This window comes from Pristis pectinata, chromosome 3, assembly GCF_009764475.1.
Source record: "Pristis pectinata isolate sPriPec2 chromosome 3, sPriPec2.1.pri, whole genome shotgun sequence".
In the NCBI taxonomy this organism is placed as follows: domain Eukaryota; kingdom Metazoa; phylum Chordata; class Chondrichthyes; order Rhinopristiformes; family Pristidae; genus Pristis; species Pristis pectinata.
Genome location: NC_067407.1, coordinates 126,331,213 through 126,344,092, shown reverse-complemented (window position 1 = coordinate 126,344,092; position 12,880 = coordinate 126,331,213). Strand labels below are relative to the sequence as shown.

General features: G+C 42.2%; 1 protein-coding gene across 2 annotated transcripts in view; it reads right to left on the bottom strand.

The window, feature by feature from the left end:
* Positions 1 to 3: 3 nt before the first annotated feature.
* prkd3 (protein kinase D3) overlaps positions 4 to 12,880 on the bottom strand; it is a 294,030-nt gene continuing 281,153 nt past the window's right edge. For both annotated transcript variants that reach the window (XM_052011314.1, XM_052011315.1), the window contains exons 15-19: positions 11,680 to 11,841; positions 5,595 to 5,693; positions 4,670 to 4,937; positions 2,799 to 2,884; positions 4 to 194 (exon numbers count right to left, since the gene is read on the bottom strand). In XM_052011314.1, coding sequence (XP_051867274.1) covers positions 21 to 194; positions 2,799 to 2,884; positions 4,670 to 4,937; positions 5,595 to 5,693; positions 11,680 to 11,841 — 789 coding nt within the window. In that variant the 3' untranslated portion in view covers positions 4 to 20. The remainder of the gene's footprint in view (positions 195 to 2,798; positions 2,885 to 4,669; positions 4,938 to 5,594; positions 5,694 to 11,679; positions 11,842 to 12,880) is intronic.

The following is a 12,880-nucleotide window of genomic DNA, read 5'->3' as shown; positions in this document are numbered from 1 at the left end:
AGTTTGCCCAGTTTGATACATTAAGGATCTTCCTCCATATCATCTAGATTGGGTGCCATGATGAAGTGTTTGGGATACTGGAGATGGTGTTCTTGGGAATATTCTTCCCAACGTGCATCATCACTTTCATGTGTGATGTAACGCTCTCCTTTCCTGGTTTCAAACTCTCGAAGATCTAGCCACGTCTGATAATCCTATAAAAACAGGCAAGAAAACATTTAAGTCCTGACTAACTCAAGAATACTTCAGCATACTAAGATTAGTGTAAAACTCAACAGCTGAACAAATTATTCACTTGATTCAAGCATTAGAACTATTAAAATCCAAAAGTTGAAGCTGATTTGCCTTAAATGGCCACAGAGTCAGAGAGCAATACAGCACAGACACAGGCCCTTCAGCCCAACAAGTCCATGCCAACCACAATACCTACCCAGCTAGTCCCAATTTCCTGTGTTTGGCCCATATCCCTCAAAGACCCACCCCTCCATGTACCTATCCAAGTACTTCTTAAATGATACAATTGCACTTGCCTCAACCACTTCCTCTGGCAGCTCGTTCCATATACTCACCACCCTCTACATGTAAAAGTTGCCCCTCAGGTCCCTTTTAGATAATTCCTCTGTCACCCTAAATTTATGCTCTCTAGTTTTGGACTTCCCTACCCTGGGGAAAAGACTGTGACCATCCACCTTATCTATGCCCCTCATGATTTTATAAACCTCTATAAGGTCACCCGTCATTCTCCTATGTTCCAAGGAATACAGAATTAGCCTGGCCAATCTCTTCCTGTAACTCAGGCCCTCTAGTTCAGGCAACATCCTCATAAGTCTTTTCTGCACCTGTTTAACCCTGTCTTTCCTAATAACAGGGTGACCAAAACTGTACACAGTACTCCAAGTGCAGCCTCACCAATGACTTATCCAACTGCAACATAATGTCCCAACTCCCGTACTCAATGCCCTGAGTGATAAAGGTCAGCATGCTAAATGTATGTCTACTTGTGATACCGCTTTCAACAAACTCTGCACTTGTACTCCTAGGTCCCTCTGTTCCATTACACTCCCTAGTGCTGTACTATTTATAGTACAAGTCCCACATTGGTTTGACTTTACAAAATGCATCACCTCACACTTATCTGCATCGAAATTCATTTTCCACTCGTCGGCCCACTTCCCTGACTGATCCATATTCCCCTGTAATCTACAATAACCTTCTTCACTATCAACACCACCTCCTAATTTTGTGTCATCCGCAAATATACTGATCAAGCCTTGTGCGTCACATTTATATAAATAATGAATAACAAGGGTCCCAACACCAACTCCAATAGCACACCATTAGTCACCGGCCTCTGTTCTGAGAAACAACCTTCAACCACCACCCTCTGCTTCCTATCTCCAAGACAATTTTGAATCCACCTAACTAGCTCTCCCTGATTCCATGTGACCCAACCTTCCAGACCAGCCTACCATGCAGGACTTTGGTGAAGACCTTGCTAAAGTCCAAACAGACAACATCCACTGCCCTACCCTCATCTACATTTTTGGTTACCTCTTCAAAAAACTCAAATGTTCGTCAAGCACGACTTTCCACGCACAAGACTCCTCCTAATCAGCCTCTGTCTATCCAAATGCTGGTAGATCCTGTCCCTCAGACTTCCCTCCAGTAACTTCCCCACTACTGACATCAGGCTGACCAGCCTGTAGTTCCCTGGCTTGTCCTTGCTACCCTCCTTAAGCAGCAGAACATTAGCCACCTTCCAGTTTTTGGGAACTTCACCAGTGGCTAACTATAAAGTAAATATCTCTGCAAGGGCCTTCGCTATTTCTCCTCTAGCTTCCCACAAAGTCCCAGGATGCACTCAGTCAGGTTCTGAGGATTTATCCACTTTAATGCGCTGTAAATCTGCAAATACCTCCTCCCTGGTAATACAAATATCCTCCAAAACATCTCCACTTGTTCCCTTTATCTCTTGAGCAACTATGATTTCCTGTGTCCAACATAAGACCTTAAATTAAAATTAACAATTCATTTTTAACTAGCCAGCTAAGCTCGTTAGATTTCTTAAATTCTACCAGGTTACTCATTCCAGATTGCTATCTCAAGATCCGCCCAGAGGCTTGGGAAATGAGGAGGTCAGCAAAGAGAAAGAAAAATATTGAACTGATCAGAAGAAATGGTCTGGCACACACATCTTCATACAACACATGGACTCTACACAACACTTGCACAAAATAACCTCCAAATGAAGGAGAAAGGAAGTTTCCTACCCCCACCCCCCAAAAGAGGATGCAAAATAGTCCTGATTAGGAGCAAATTTCTTCAGATTCCCAATGCCTCCGTAGTCCCTCATAAAATCATACAGCTGTAAAAGACCAAGACTATACTCTCAATCAGATAGAGCTCTTTCATCTTCCCCGTTTGATAAGTAGATATCAAATGTCAGATACACTGTCATGTATTATTCCACCAGTATATTTTAACATTGCACAACCTCAGTATTAGAATCAATGGTAGGATATGAATGTTGTTATTTTGTAACTCTAATTATTTTGGTGTTTAATCTCTACTACTTCAGAAAACCAATGAAATCCAAGGGAATAATTAGTAAACTGAAAGCATTGGATTCCCACTTAATCCCAATTTAGTTCTAATAAAAAAAAGTTCTCACTGAATGAAAATGCTATTTAAAAGGGCCATCGAAGACAACACAGGCAGTTGCAAAGTTCAGAAAAACAAAATTTGCAAAACGCAAATCATAATGATGCTCCACTTAACAGGAGTTACTGTAAGTTTACCTGTAGCCAAGGGTGACTGAGTGATTTGTCCACACTGTAACGTTTTCTCATCTTTACTTGCAACAGGTTGTTAATTAGATCAATGGCTAGCAAAAGAGGCAAAAATTCACTGAGTTAGTGATGTGGGATGGCCAGAACAAACAAGCAGTACCTAAAAATGACAGCACTTTTCCAAGATATTGTGTATGATAACGAGACAAACATATTAAGTTGACTTTATTCAGTCACAGAGAAAGCAAGTGGAGTGGGATGGGGATGCCAGTATTACAGTACACTCTTTGCAGGCTTCTCAGCACATTGGGGCATCCAGATATCACAAAAGGCAGTGTGGTTTTTTTTCCTTTTTTTTGATCTGCTAATGCATTTTGTGTTATCCCCTTACTTTATGAAAAGGAATGAATCATAGTAGTATTCGAAGAAAGGATCTTAAAAATACAATAATGGCCATAACTTGGACAAATGATATTTTTATGTAACAACTTTCACAACCTCAGGTTATGCTAAATCATTTTGCAGCCAATAAATCTCTTTGTGGTAAAAGGGATTAATTAAAAATGAAGTGCTGGAAATATTCAGGAAGTATCAGTTCTGATGGAAAGTCATTAATCTGTAATTTTAACTCCATTTTTCTCTCTTCACAGATGCTGGCTGATTTGCCAAACATTTCCAACATTTTCTGTTTTTATTTCAGATTTCCAGTGTCTGCAGCTCTGTATTTCTTGATGTGTGTGCACAAGAAGCCAAAGTCAGAGAAAGTGTATATTCAGGCTGGGAAGGACTGGGAGATATAGCAAACGTAAAGCCAGAGAAGAAATTGAACATGAGATTGAAGATTTTAAATCTGAACCATTGATGGACCAGGGTACAACGCAACAGAGAATGGGAACGGTGGGCAAGAGGAAGCTGGTGGGGTCTAAGATGGCTGGAAGCTTAAGACAGGTAGAGGATTGGATACTGACAAGGGAGCACTGGAATAATGAACCAAAGGCAAATTATTTATAGATGCTGCAAATCTGAAATAATAAAACAGGAAATGCTGGGCCTAGCTACCAAATGAGAAATATTCTGTAGAGGAAGAGAGAAAGAATGAACATTTAGATAGTTTTTCAACTATTCTTGTGAAAGTTCATTCACCCTGATACCTTAACTTTGTTTCTCTCTCCGTTAATATTGCCCAACCTGCTGAATATTTCTCATATTTTCTGTTTTTAACTTGAAATAGTTAAATGGCAAAAGCCAGGAGGAGTAGAGCCATTTACTTAGGAGGAAGTAGGTGATCTGTCTCTGTAACCCAGAACAATAAGGTAGAGAAGATCAGCTCCAGGTTGGCAAGGTTGAGAGCAATCTGGTTCATCATTTGGTTAGTGAAAAGAAAGGGAATTAAATCAGTGGCATGGGAATGAAGTTTGTGACAGGAGCTGAAGACAATGTGTGGTCTTCCAAAAACTTAGCCGGAGAAAACAGAGGCTCATCAAGGACTAGAGCTCTGACATGTAACCTGTTAGCAAACAGGTCCATAGAGGTGTCAATGACGTAAATAGGGTATAGCAATATCAATTTAACCCAGAGGCAAGATGTACGCAGGGTAATTATGTAGATGAGAGAGCAACTGTAAGAATATTATAATTGCTTTATCATTGTTGTTAATGTTTAAATAGAGCTTTTTGTGTGCTATAAGATTTTAATTTTAATTCAGTTTCATATTCCAAGACAGTGCGCCCTCACTAACAGCCAACTGGATTGCAACACCAACTGTATCTAAAGGCTGCAAGCTACAGAACATTCCCAACACAATCAGTTTCATTCCTGACGTAGATGCTTGATATATTAATTTGGAATTATAAAAGTTTGAGTTTATGGTTGATCTCTACCTTCACTGGAAGTTTCTTTCCATGGATTTGGTGGGTACATGAATGCTGCATTTTGGATCTGGTCATTAATATCTTCATCTTCATTGAATGGGAAAGTGCCACTGAGGCTCACGTAGATTATAACACCCACTGACCACATATCAAGAGACCGGTTGTATCCTTTGCTCCGGAGGACTTCTGGAGCAAGGTAGGCTGGGGTTCCCACCACGGACCGTCTGAATGACTTCTCACCGATAATACGAGCAAAGCCAAAGTCACAGAGCTTTACCTAGGTGAAGGTCATTAGAAAGAAGCCAAAATTCAGCAGTTGTTCAAGATAGCTTTAAAAGACAATCCATATAGGGAAACATCCACCTGCAAGCTCCCCTCCAAGTCACACACTGACTCAGAAGTAACCACTTCTCAGAAGTAACTATTTCTTTGCACTTATTAAAATTAACTAATCCGTAATCATGCACCTTTTCCCCTGTTCAACACTTATATCTACATGGTAGAGGGCTGCTGTTGGTTTGGAAAAGATCCTAGGCCAAAGGAAGAGCACTACATTAAAGTTAATGCAAATAGTGGTCATGGACACAAGATAATTTAGTTTCGACTCTGTATGTATCCAATAATGCATTCAAACCAATATCCCCGACTCTGTTGCTCACCACGTTCCATAAGCATTAGTACTCAGTAGGTAGTGTGCAGGGTCAAAAGGTGAAGCTGTGGTATTTAACTGTTACCTCTTCAGTGGCTGATAAAGTAAATGAGTTAGTTGGTCAGATGGATAGAAAGTACACCATAACTATCTTTATAACCAACGATAAGGGACATAGTTAATTTTAATAAGTGCAAAGAAATAAAGTGGTTACTTCTGAGATTTACTTTGAACAATGGGAAAGAGTAATGATAAAACAACAACTTGTTGGCAATATAAACTCACCTGAGGGAAAGGATCCGCTGAGGCAAGTAGTACGTTCTCAGGCTTCAGGTCACAGTGTACAATGTTCTTAAAGTGTAAGTGTCTTAAAGCCACAAGAATCTTTTAAAACAAAATGAATGATAAAGTCAGTAAAAGAGATATATTGACAGTTGTAAACTTTTTGAAATAAGTTATACAATTTATGGGACTTCTGAGCAGATAAGTTTTTTCTTTTATTTTTAATAGGGTTTTTATTATAAGGGTTAGATTTTATAAGGTTCTTTTTTAAGTTGTTTTATAAGATTTTAATCGGGAATAGTGAGGGCTGGACTGCGCAGGCGCGTGACGTCGGCGGGTATGGCGCAGGCAGTTTAAAAAGCAAACCGCCATATCCAGCGGGCAGCGTCGGAGCGGGCAGCTGAGTGAGAGGGAGCAGGGTGGTCAGGCTTTGGCTCAAGGGGCTTCGGCTTAAAGGGGCAAGGCAGGTGAGTAGCTGGTAGGTAGGTAAAGGTTAGGTTTACCTGATATCGGTTATAAATATTTAAGTAGAAAAACTAGGGGGAAAAAAGAATTAGTTCTGATGGAGGACAGGGTGGTGTGCTGCAGGTGCTTGATGTGGGAGCTCGTGGACCTTGCTGCAGTCCACGATGGCCACATCTGCAGTAAGTGCTTGAGGCTGGAGGAACTTCGGCTCACAATCGATGAGCTGGAGTTACAGCTTCAAACACTGTGCAGCATCAGGGAAGGGGAGAGTTATGTAGATACTGTACATAAGGAGACGGTCACCCCCCCTTAAAGCAGGTACTACTGGAGTCCAGGAAGTAGATAGAAGGGTGACTGTCAAGGAAGGGAAAAGGAAAAAGAAAACAAGCAGGCAGACAGAGCAGAGGATCCCGGAGGCTGTTCCCCTCAGTAACATGTTTTCCGATTTGGTGACTGTTGAGGGAGATGACCTGCCGGGGCCTAGCAGCAGTAGCCAGGTCTGTGGCACTGGGACCGGTCCTGCTGCTCAGAAGGGAAGGGAGGAGAAGAGGAAGACAGTAGTGATAGGGGACTCGATAGTCAGGGAAACAGATAGGAGGTTTTGTGGCAGTGAGCATGAATCCCAGATGGCTTGTTGCCTCCCAGGCGCCAGGGTCCGGGATGTCGCTGATCGGGTCCACAGGATTCTAGAGCGGGAGGGAGAACAGCCAGAAGTCGTGGTTCATGTTGGTACCAATGACATAGGTGGGAAGAGGGATGAGGTCCTGTAAAGTGATTTTAGCGAGCTAGGCAGAAGACTGAAGAACAGAACCTCGAGGGTAGCGATCTCGGGATTGCTGCCAGTGCCACGCGATAGTGAAGGGAGGCATAGGAGGAGATGGCAGATAAATGTGTGACTGACAAGTTGGTGCAGGAGGGAGGGTTTTAGATTTTTGGATCATTGGGATCTCTTCTGGGGAAGGTGGGACCTGTACAGAGAGGACGGGTTACACCCGAACCTGAGGGGGGCCAATATCCTTGCGGCCAGGTTTGCTAGGGTGGTTCAGGAGGGTTTAAACTAGATTGGGGGGGGGGGGGAAGGGAACCGGAGGAGTAGGTCAGAGGAAGAAGGGATGGGGAAAAGTCAGATCTGACAGGTAGAGAGGCTTTGAGGAAGGAGAAGCAGAGTACAGGCTATAGAAGTAGTAAGGTGGATGGGCTAAAGTGCATTTACTTAAATGTGAGAAGCATCAGGAATAAGGGAGATGAACTGAGAGCTTGGATTAGTACATGGGACTATGATATTGTGGCTATTACAGAGACATGGCTGACATCAGGGCAGGAATGGATATTGAATATTCCTGGTTTTCAGTGTTTTAAAAGGGATGGTGGGGGGGAGAAGAGGAGGAGGGGTGGCGATACTGGTCGGGGACACCGTTACAGCTGCAGAAAGGGTAGATAATGTAGAAGGATCCTCTCTAGAGTCAATATGGGTGGAAGTTAGGAACAAGAAAGGGGCAGTTACCTTCCTGGGAGTATTCTATAGGCCCCCCGGTAGCAGTAGGGATACTGAGGAGCAGATTGGGAGGCAGTTTTTGGAAAGATGCGAAAATAACAGGGTTATTATAATGGGAGACTTCAACTTTCCAAATATTGATTGGCACCTACTTAGTGCCAAGGGTTTAGACGGGGCACAGTTTGTTAGGTGTGTCCAGGACGGATTCCTAACACAGTATGTTGACAAGCCGACTAGAGGGAATGCCATATTAAATCTAGTTTTAGGTAATGAACCGGGACAGGTGACAGATCTGTCGGTGGGTGAGCATTTGGGGGACAGTGACCATTGCTCCATAACCTTTAGAATTGTCATGGACAGGGATAGGAGCAAAGAGGACGGGAAGATATTTAATTGGGGAAAGGTGAATTATGAGGCTATAAGGCGAGAACTTGGGAGTGTAAATTGGGGTGACATCTTTTAAGGGAAATGTACTATGGAGATGTGGTCAATGTTCAGGGATCTTTTGCAGGATGTTAGGGATAGATTTGTCCTGGTGAGGCAGAGAAGGAATGGTAGGATGAAGGAACCATGGGTGACGAGAGAGGTGGAACAACTAGTTAGGAAGAAGAAGGCAGCATACATAAGGTGTAAGCAGCAAGGATCGGACAGGGCTCATGAGGAATATAGAGTAGCAAGGAAGAAACTTAAGAAAGGGCTGAGGAAAGCGAGAAGGGGACATGAAAAGACTTTGGCGAGTAGGGTTAAGGAGAATCCCAAGGCTTTTTTCTCGTACGTGAAGAGCAGAAGGATGGCTAGGGTAAAGGTAGGTCCGATTAAAGACAAAGGTGCCTGGAAGCTGTGCAAGTGGGTGAGGTTCTCAATGAATACTTCTCTTCAGTATTCTCCAAGGAGAGGGGTCTTGATGATGCTGAGGACAGTGTTGGTAAGGGTAATGTCCTAGAGTATGTAGATATCAAGAGAGAGGATGTGTTGAAGTTGTTAGAAAATATTAGGACAGATAAGTCCCCGGGGCCTGACGGAATATTCCCCAGGCTGCTTTGTGAGGCGAGGGAGGAGATTGCTGAACCGTTGGTTAGGATCTTTGAGTCCTCATTGTCAACGGGGATGGTACCGGAGGATTGGAGGGTGGTGAATGTTGTCCCCTTATTCAGGAAAGGTAGTAGGGATAGACCAGGGAATTACAGGTTGGTGAGCCTTACGTCTGTGGTGGGTCAGCTGTTAGAAAGGATTGTAAGAGATAGGATCTATGAGCATTTAGGGAATCATGGACTGATTAGGGACAGCCAGCATGGCTTTGTGAAGGGAAGATCTTGCCTCACAAGCCTGATAGGGTTCTTTGAGGAGGTGACCAGGAAGATTGATGAGGGTAGTGCGGTGGATGTGGTCTATATGGATTTTAGTAAGGCATTTGACAAGGTTCTGCATGGTAGGCTTCTTCAGAAGGTCAGAGGCCAAGGGATCCAGGGAAGCTTGGCCGTGTGGATTAGGAATTGGCTTGCCTGTAGAAAGCAGAGGGTTGTGGCGGAGGGAGTGCATTCAGATTGGAGGGCTGTGACTAGTGGTGTCCCACAGGGATCGGTTCTGGGACCTCTACTTTTTGTGATATTTATTAACGGATTAGATGAGGGGGTGGAAGGCTGGGTTAGCAAGTTTGAAGATGACACAAAGATTGGTGGTGTTGTGGATAGTGTGGAGGGCTGTCGAAGCTTGCAGAGGGATATTGATAGGACGCAGAGCTGGGCTGACAAGTGGCAGATGGAGTTTAATCCAGAGAAGTGTGAGGTTGTACACTTTGGAAGGACAAACTCTAAGGCGCAGTACAAGGTAAATGGCAAGATTCTGGGCAGTGTGGAGGAGCAGAGGGATCTGGGGGTTCATATCCACAGATCACTGAAAGTCGCCTCACAGGTAGATAGGGTAGTTAAGAAAGCTTATGGGATGTTAGCTTTCATAAGTCGGGGGATCGAGTTTAAGAGCCGCAAAGTGATGATGCAGCTTTACAAGACTCTGGTTAGGAATACTGTGTCCAGTTCTGGTCACCTCATTATAGGAAGGATGTGGAGGCATTGGAAAGGGTGCAGAGGAGATTTACCAGGATGCTGCCTGGATTAGAGAGTATGGATTATGAGGAGAGACTAAAGGAGCTAGGGCTGTTCTCATTGGAGAGAAGGAGGATGAGGGGAGACATGATAGAGGTATACGAGATATTGAGAGGAATAGATAGAGTGGACAGCCAGCGCCTCTTTCCCAGGGCACCAATGCTCAAAACAAGAGGACATGACTTTAAGGTAATGGGTGGGAAGTTCAAGGGAGATGTCAGAGGGAGGTTTTTCACCCAGAGAGTGGTTGGTGCATGGAATGCGCTGCCTGGGGTGGTGGTGGAGGCTGATACATTGGACAAGTTCAAGAGATTGTTAGATAAGCATATGGAGGAACTTAAGATGGAGGGATATGTGGGAGGAAGGGGTTAGATAGTCTTAAGTGTGGTTTGAAGGGTGGCACAACATGGTGGGCTGAAGGGCCTGTATTGTGCTGTATTGTTCTATGGTTCTGAGAGAGAGAATCTTGGCCACCATAAAATTAAGAAGAATGAGATTAATTCTATATCATACTGCATTATTAATGAGGAACAAACACAATTCTGGCCGACCATGTCTGTGCAACACATATACTCTTACTCACTATATATATATATACATACACACACACACACACACACACATATATATATATATATATATATATATATATATATATATACGTGTGTGTGTGTGTGTGTGTGTATATATTTATATTTTATATATTTATATCTATATCTATGTGTATGTATGTATGTCTATATATATATATATATATATATATATATATATTAGTTAAGTATGCATCTGAGGCCACAGTAATAAAAAGTGTGAATTTGGATCCTGAAAATTAGCATTGTTAATTGTGTCAAATGGCGCTGTGAAGCACATGGAGAAGCAGAGTATTCCCTCTGTATCCCTCATGGTGAATGTTCTGAGCCTCCTCAAATAACCAACCTATCTGCTCGGCAATGGAGAGGAAGAAGAGAAAAATAACAAAAAAAATCAACAAGTCACAAAGCATTCTCTCACACAGATAAAACATAATATCGGATAAAACATAAAACAGATAAAAAATAATAGATTTCCATCTGCTTCTTCTCAACCAGAGATGCTGTAACTATTTCTTAAGAAACCAATATGGACTGCAAGCGCATACATTGGGAACTCATGTGGGGTTTTCCCACATCCTGTTGCAACTTCAAGCAAGGTCTCCTAACCTCCGGTTAGAATAGCCACAAAAGGTTATCTGTAAGGTTTCTCCACAGTTTCTAACAAAGCTAGAATCTCAAAATACTACAGGAGGGGTGGCTATTCAGGCCATCATTCCTATGCCAGATCTTTACAAGAGTTTATGTTATGGCAGATTAGGAAAATCTATTAAAATTCTCCTCCTAAAGTCTACTGATATTCAAGGGTCAGAGGGATCAGAACATGCCAACATTTCTGCTCTACTGCGCTTCCCTTGTGCTCAAGGTCTACCATTGCTGGGCTGAGCTTCAACATGCTGACCACCGCTGTCAGCATATCTTCAAATAATACTTAGCTATGTTCCTAATGGCATCGAGATGTCAAAGACCATTGCATTTGAGAAAAGAAATTGTTATTCTGTTTTAAGGGTGAAACACTCATAGAGATACTCATGCAATGATGAGATCTTCAACAAAAATAATCAGTAAACCAAAGCAAATTAATTCCATTCCCATTCCCATTCCCTGCTTGCATAAATGTTACATTGAGAGAAGTCTGGTTCTCAAGTCTGATCCTATCTCACCTCTGTCTTTCATGATACTGTCAATTAAACCACCGCAACACCACGTATCTTCTTTATAACACAAGTTACGACAGACTGTAGCCTACACGGACTCAGTGAACTCAAGACAGGGCAACATGGTTTCAGACACAAAATCCTTCAAATTTTTGTCATGCACTTAGGGGTTAAAAAGCAGTGACAGCCATTGCTGAAATGCGATGCAAGTAACCGAAGCTTGCTGGCATTGGGAGAAAGAAGAGGTTAGGTACAGGAAGAGAATCAAACAAAAATTACCTGTGTGACTAAAAATTTGGTGACACGTTCTGGCAAGCGGCTTTTCTCACTGGACAGAATCATTTCCAGCATGTCTCCGTGGAGTTTTTCCATGACAACAAAGACCCTTTCTGGAGTTTCAAACATGCATTCAAGATTTACAATTCCTGGATGATGAAGATTCTAAAAGTGAAGATCATTTTATTATTTTAAAAATAATCTGTGTAAATAGCAGTTATAACAGCTTCATATTTCTATGCAAAATTAAGACTTATTAATGAACATTGGAAGATACCTACAGCACTGGTTTGATGCCAACACAAAGCAGCAGCATGGAGCTGCTCTAGTCTTCATGTCGTGTGTGAAATCAACACGATGAGAGTGTAAATTTAATGTGAGTTGTGATTGAACATGTCAAAAATTGAGGAAATTTTACATGAGATTTACAAGCACACAGTATTATTGGCTTGGAATTTGAAGCTCCCACTTACCACTGAACCACAAGTGAAGCCTGAACTTACTTAATGCAGATTCCCTGTGACTAAGGTGCAGCCCTATGCTAACCTAATGCTCCATGTGTCAAGGCTTGCACACATAAATGCTGTCACATGAAGGAGGCCAGTACAAGATTTGCCCAAGGTTCAACTGAACAACGATTTTGTCAGCCAGGTAATACGTGAACATTCATTCAAAAACACTTCCAAAATTGCTAAAAATATTCAAGCTATTAGGCAATAAAAATTGAAAATGGAACACATATTTGAAACAGAAAAAAATTAGTATTCTAATAACTCTATGACTATTTAATAAAATAAAACAAATCAAAACATGTACATTTTTTAAAGTTTATCAGTGTTCCTCAAACAATTTCTCTCTATCCAAACAAATAGAAACCCTTTTTCACAGGTTATCAGAGCAGATTCCCTGGAATAGTGCTGGGATATTGCTGCAACTTTACAGCCTGCCTCCATGGAGAGTCAAAAGTTAAAAGCACATTCTTGAAAATACCATGAACAGCTGACAGCAACTCTGGTGATTCCGCATTCAGGTAAAACCCAAAGTTGACATCAGTGTCAGGGAAAGGTAGGGGTGAGGTGGATTGGTGAGAGGGAGTCCTTAATTTTAACTGTACAGCCCAGCACTGTATTTAGTCCAGGAATATCTGGGTCATAATAATTCTCACTGTAAGTTAATAAGCCTGGGCAAATCTGCTTTTCTTATC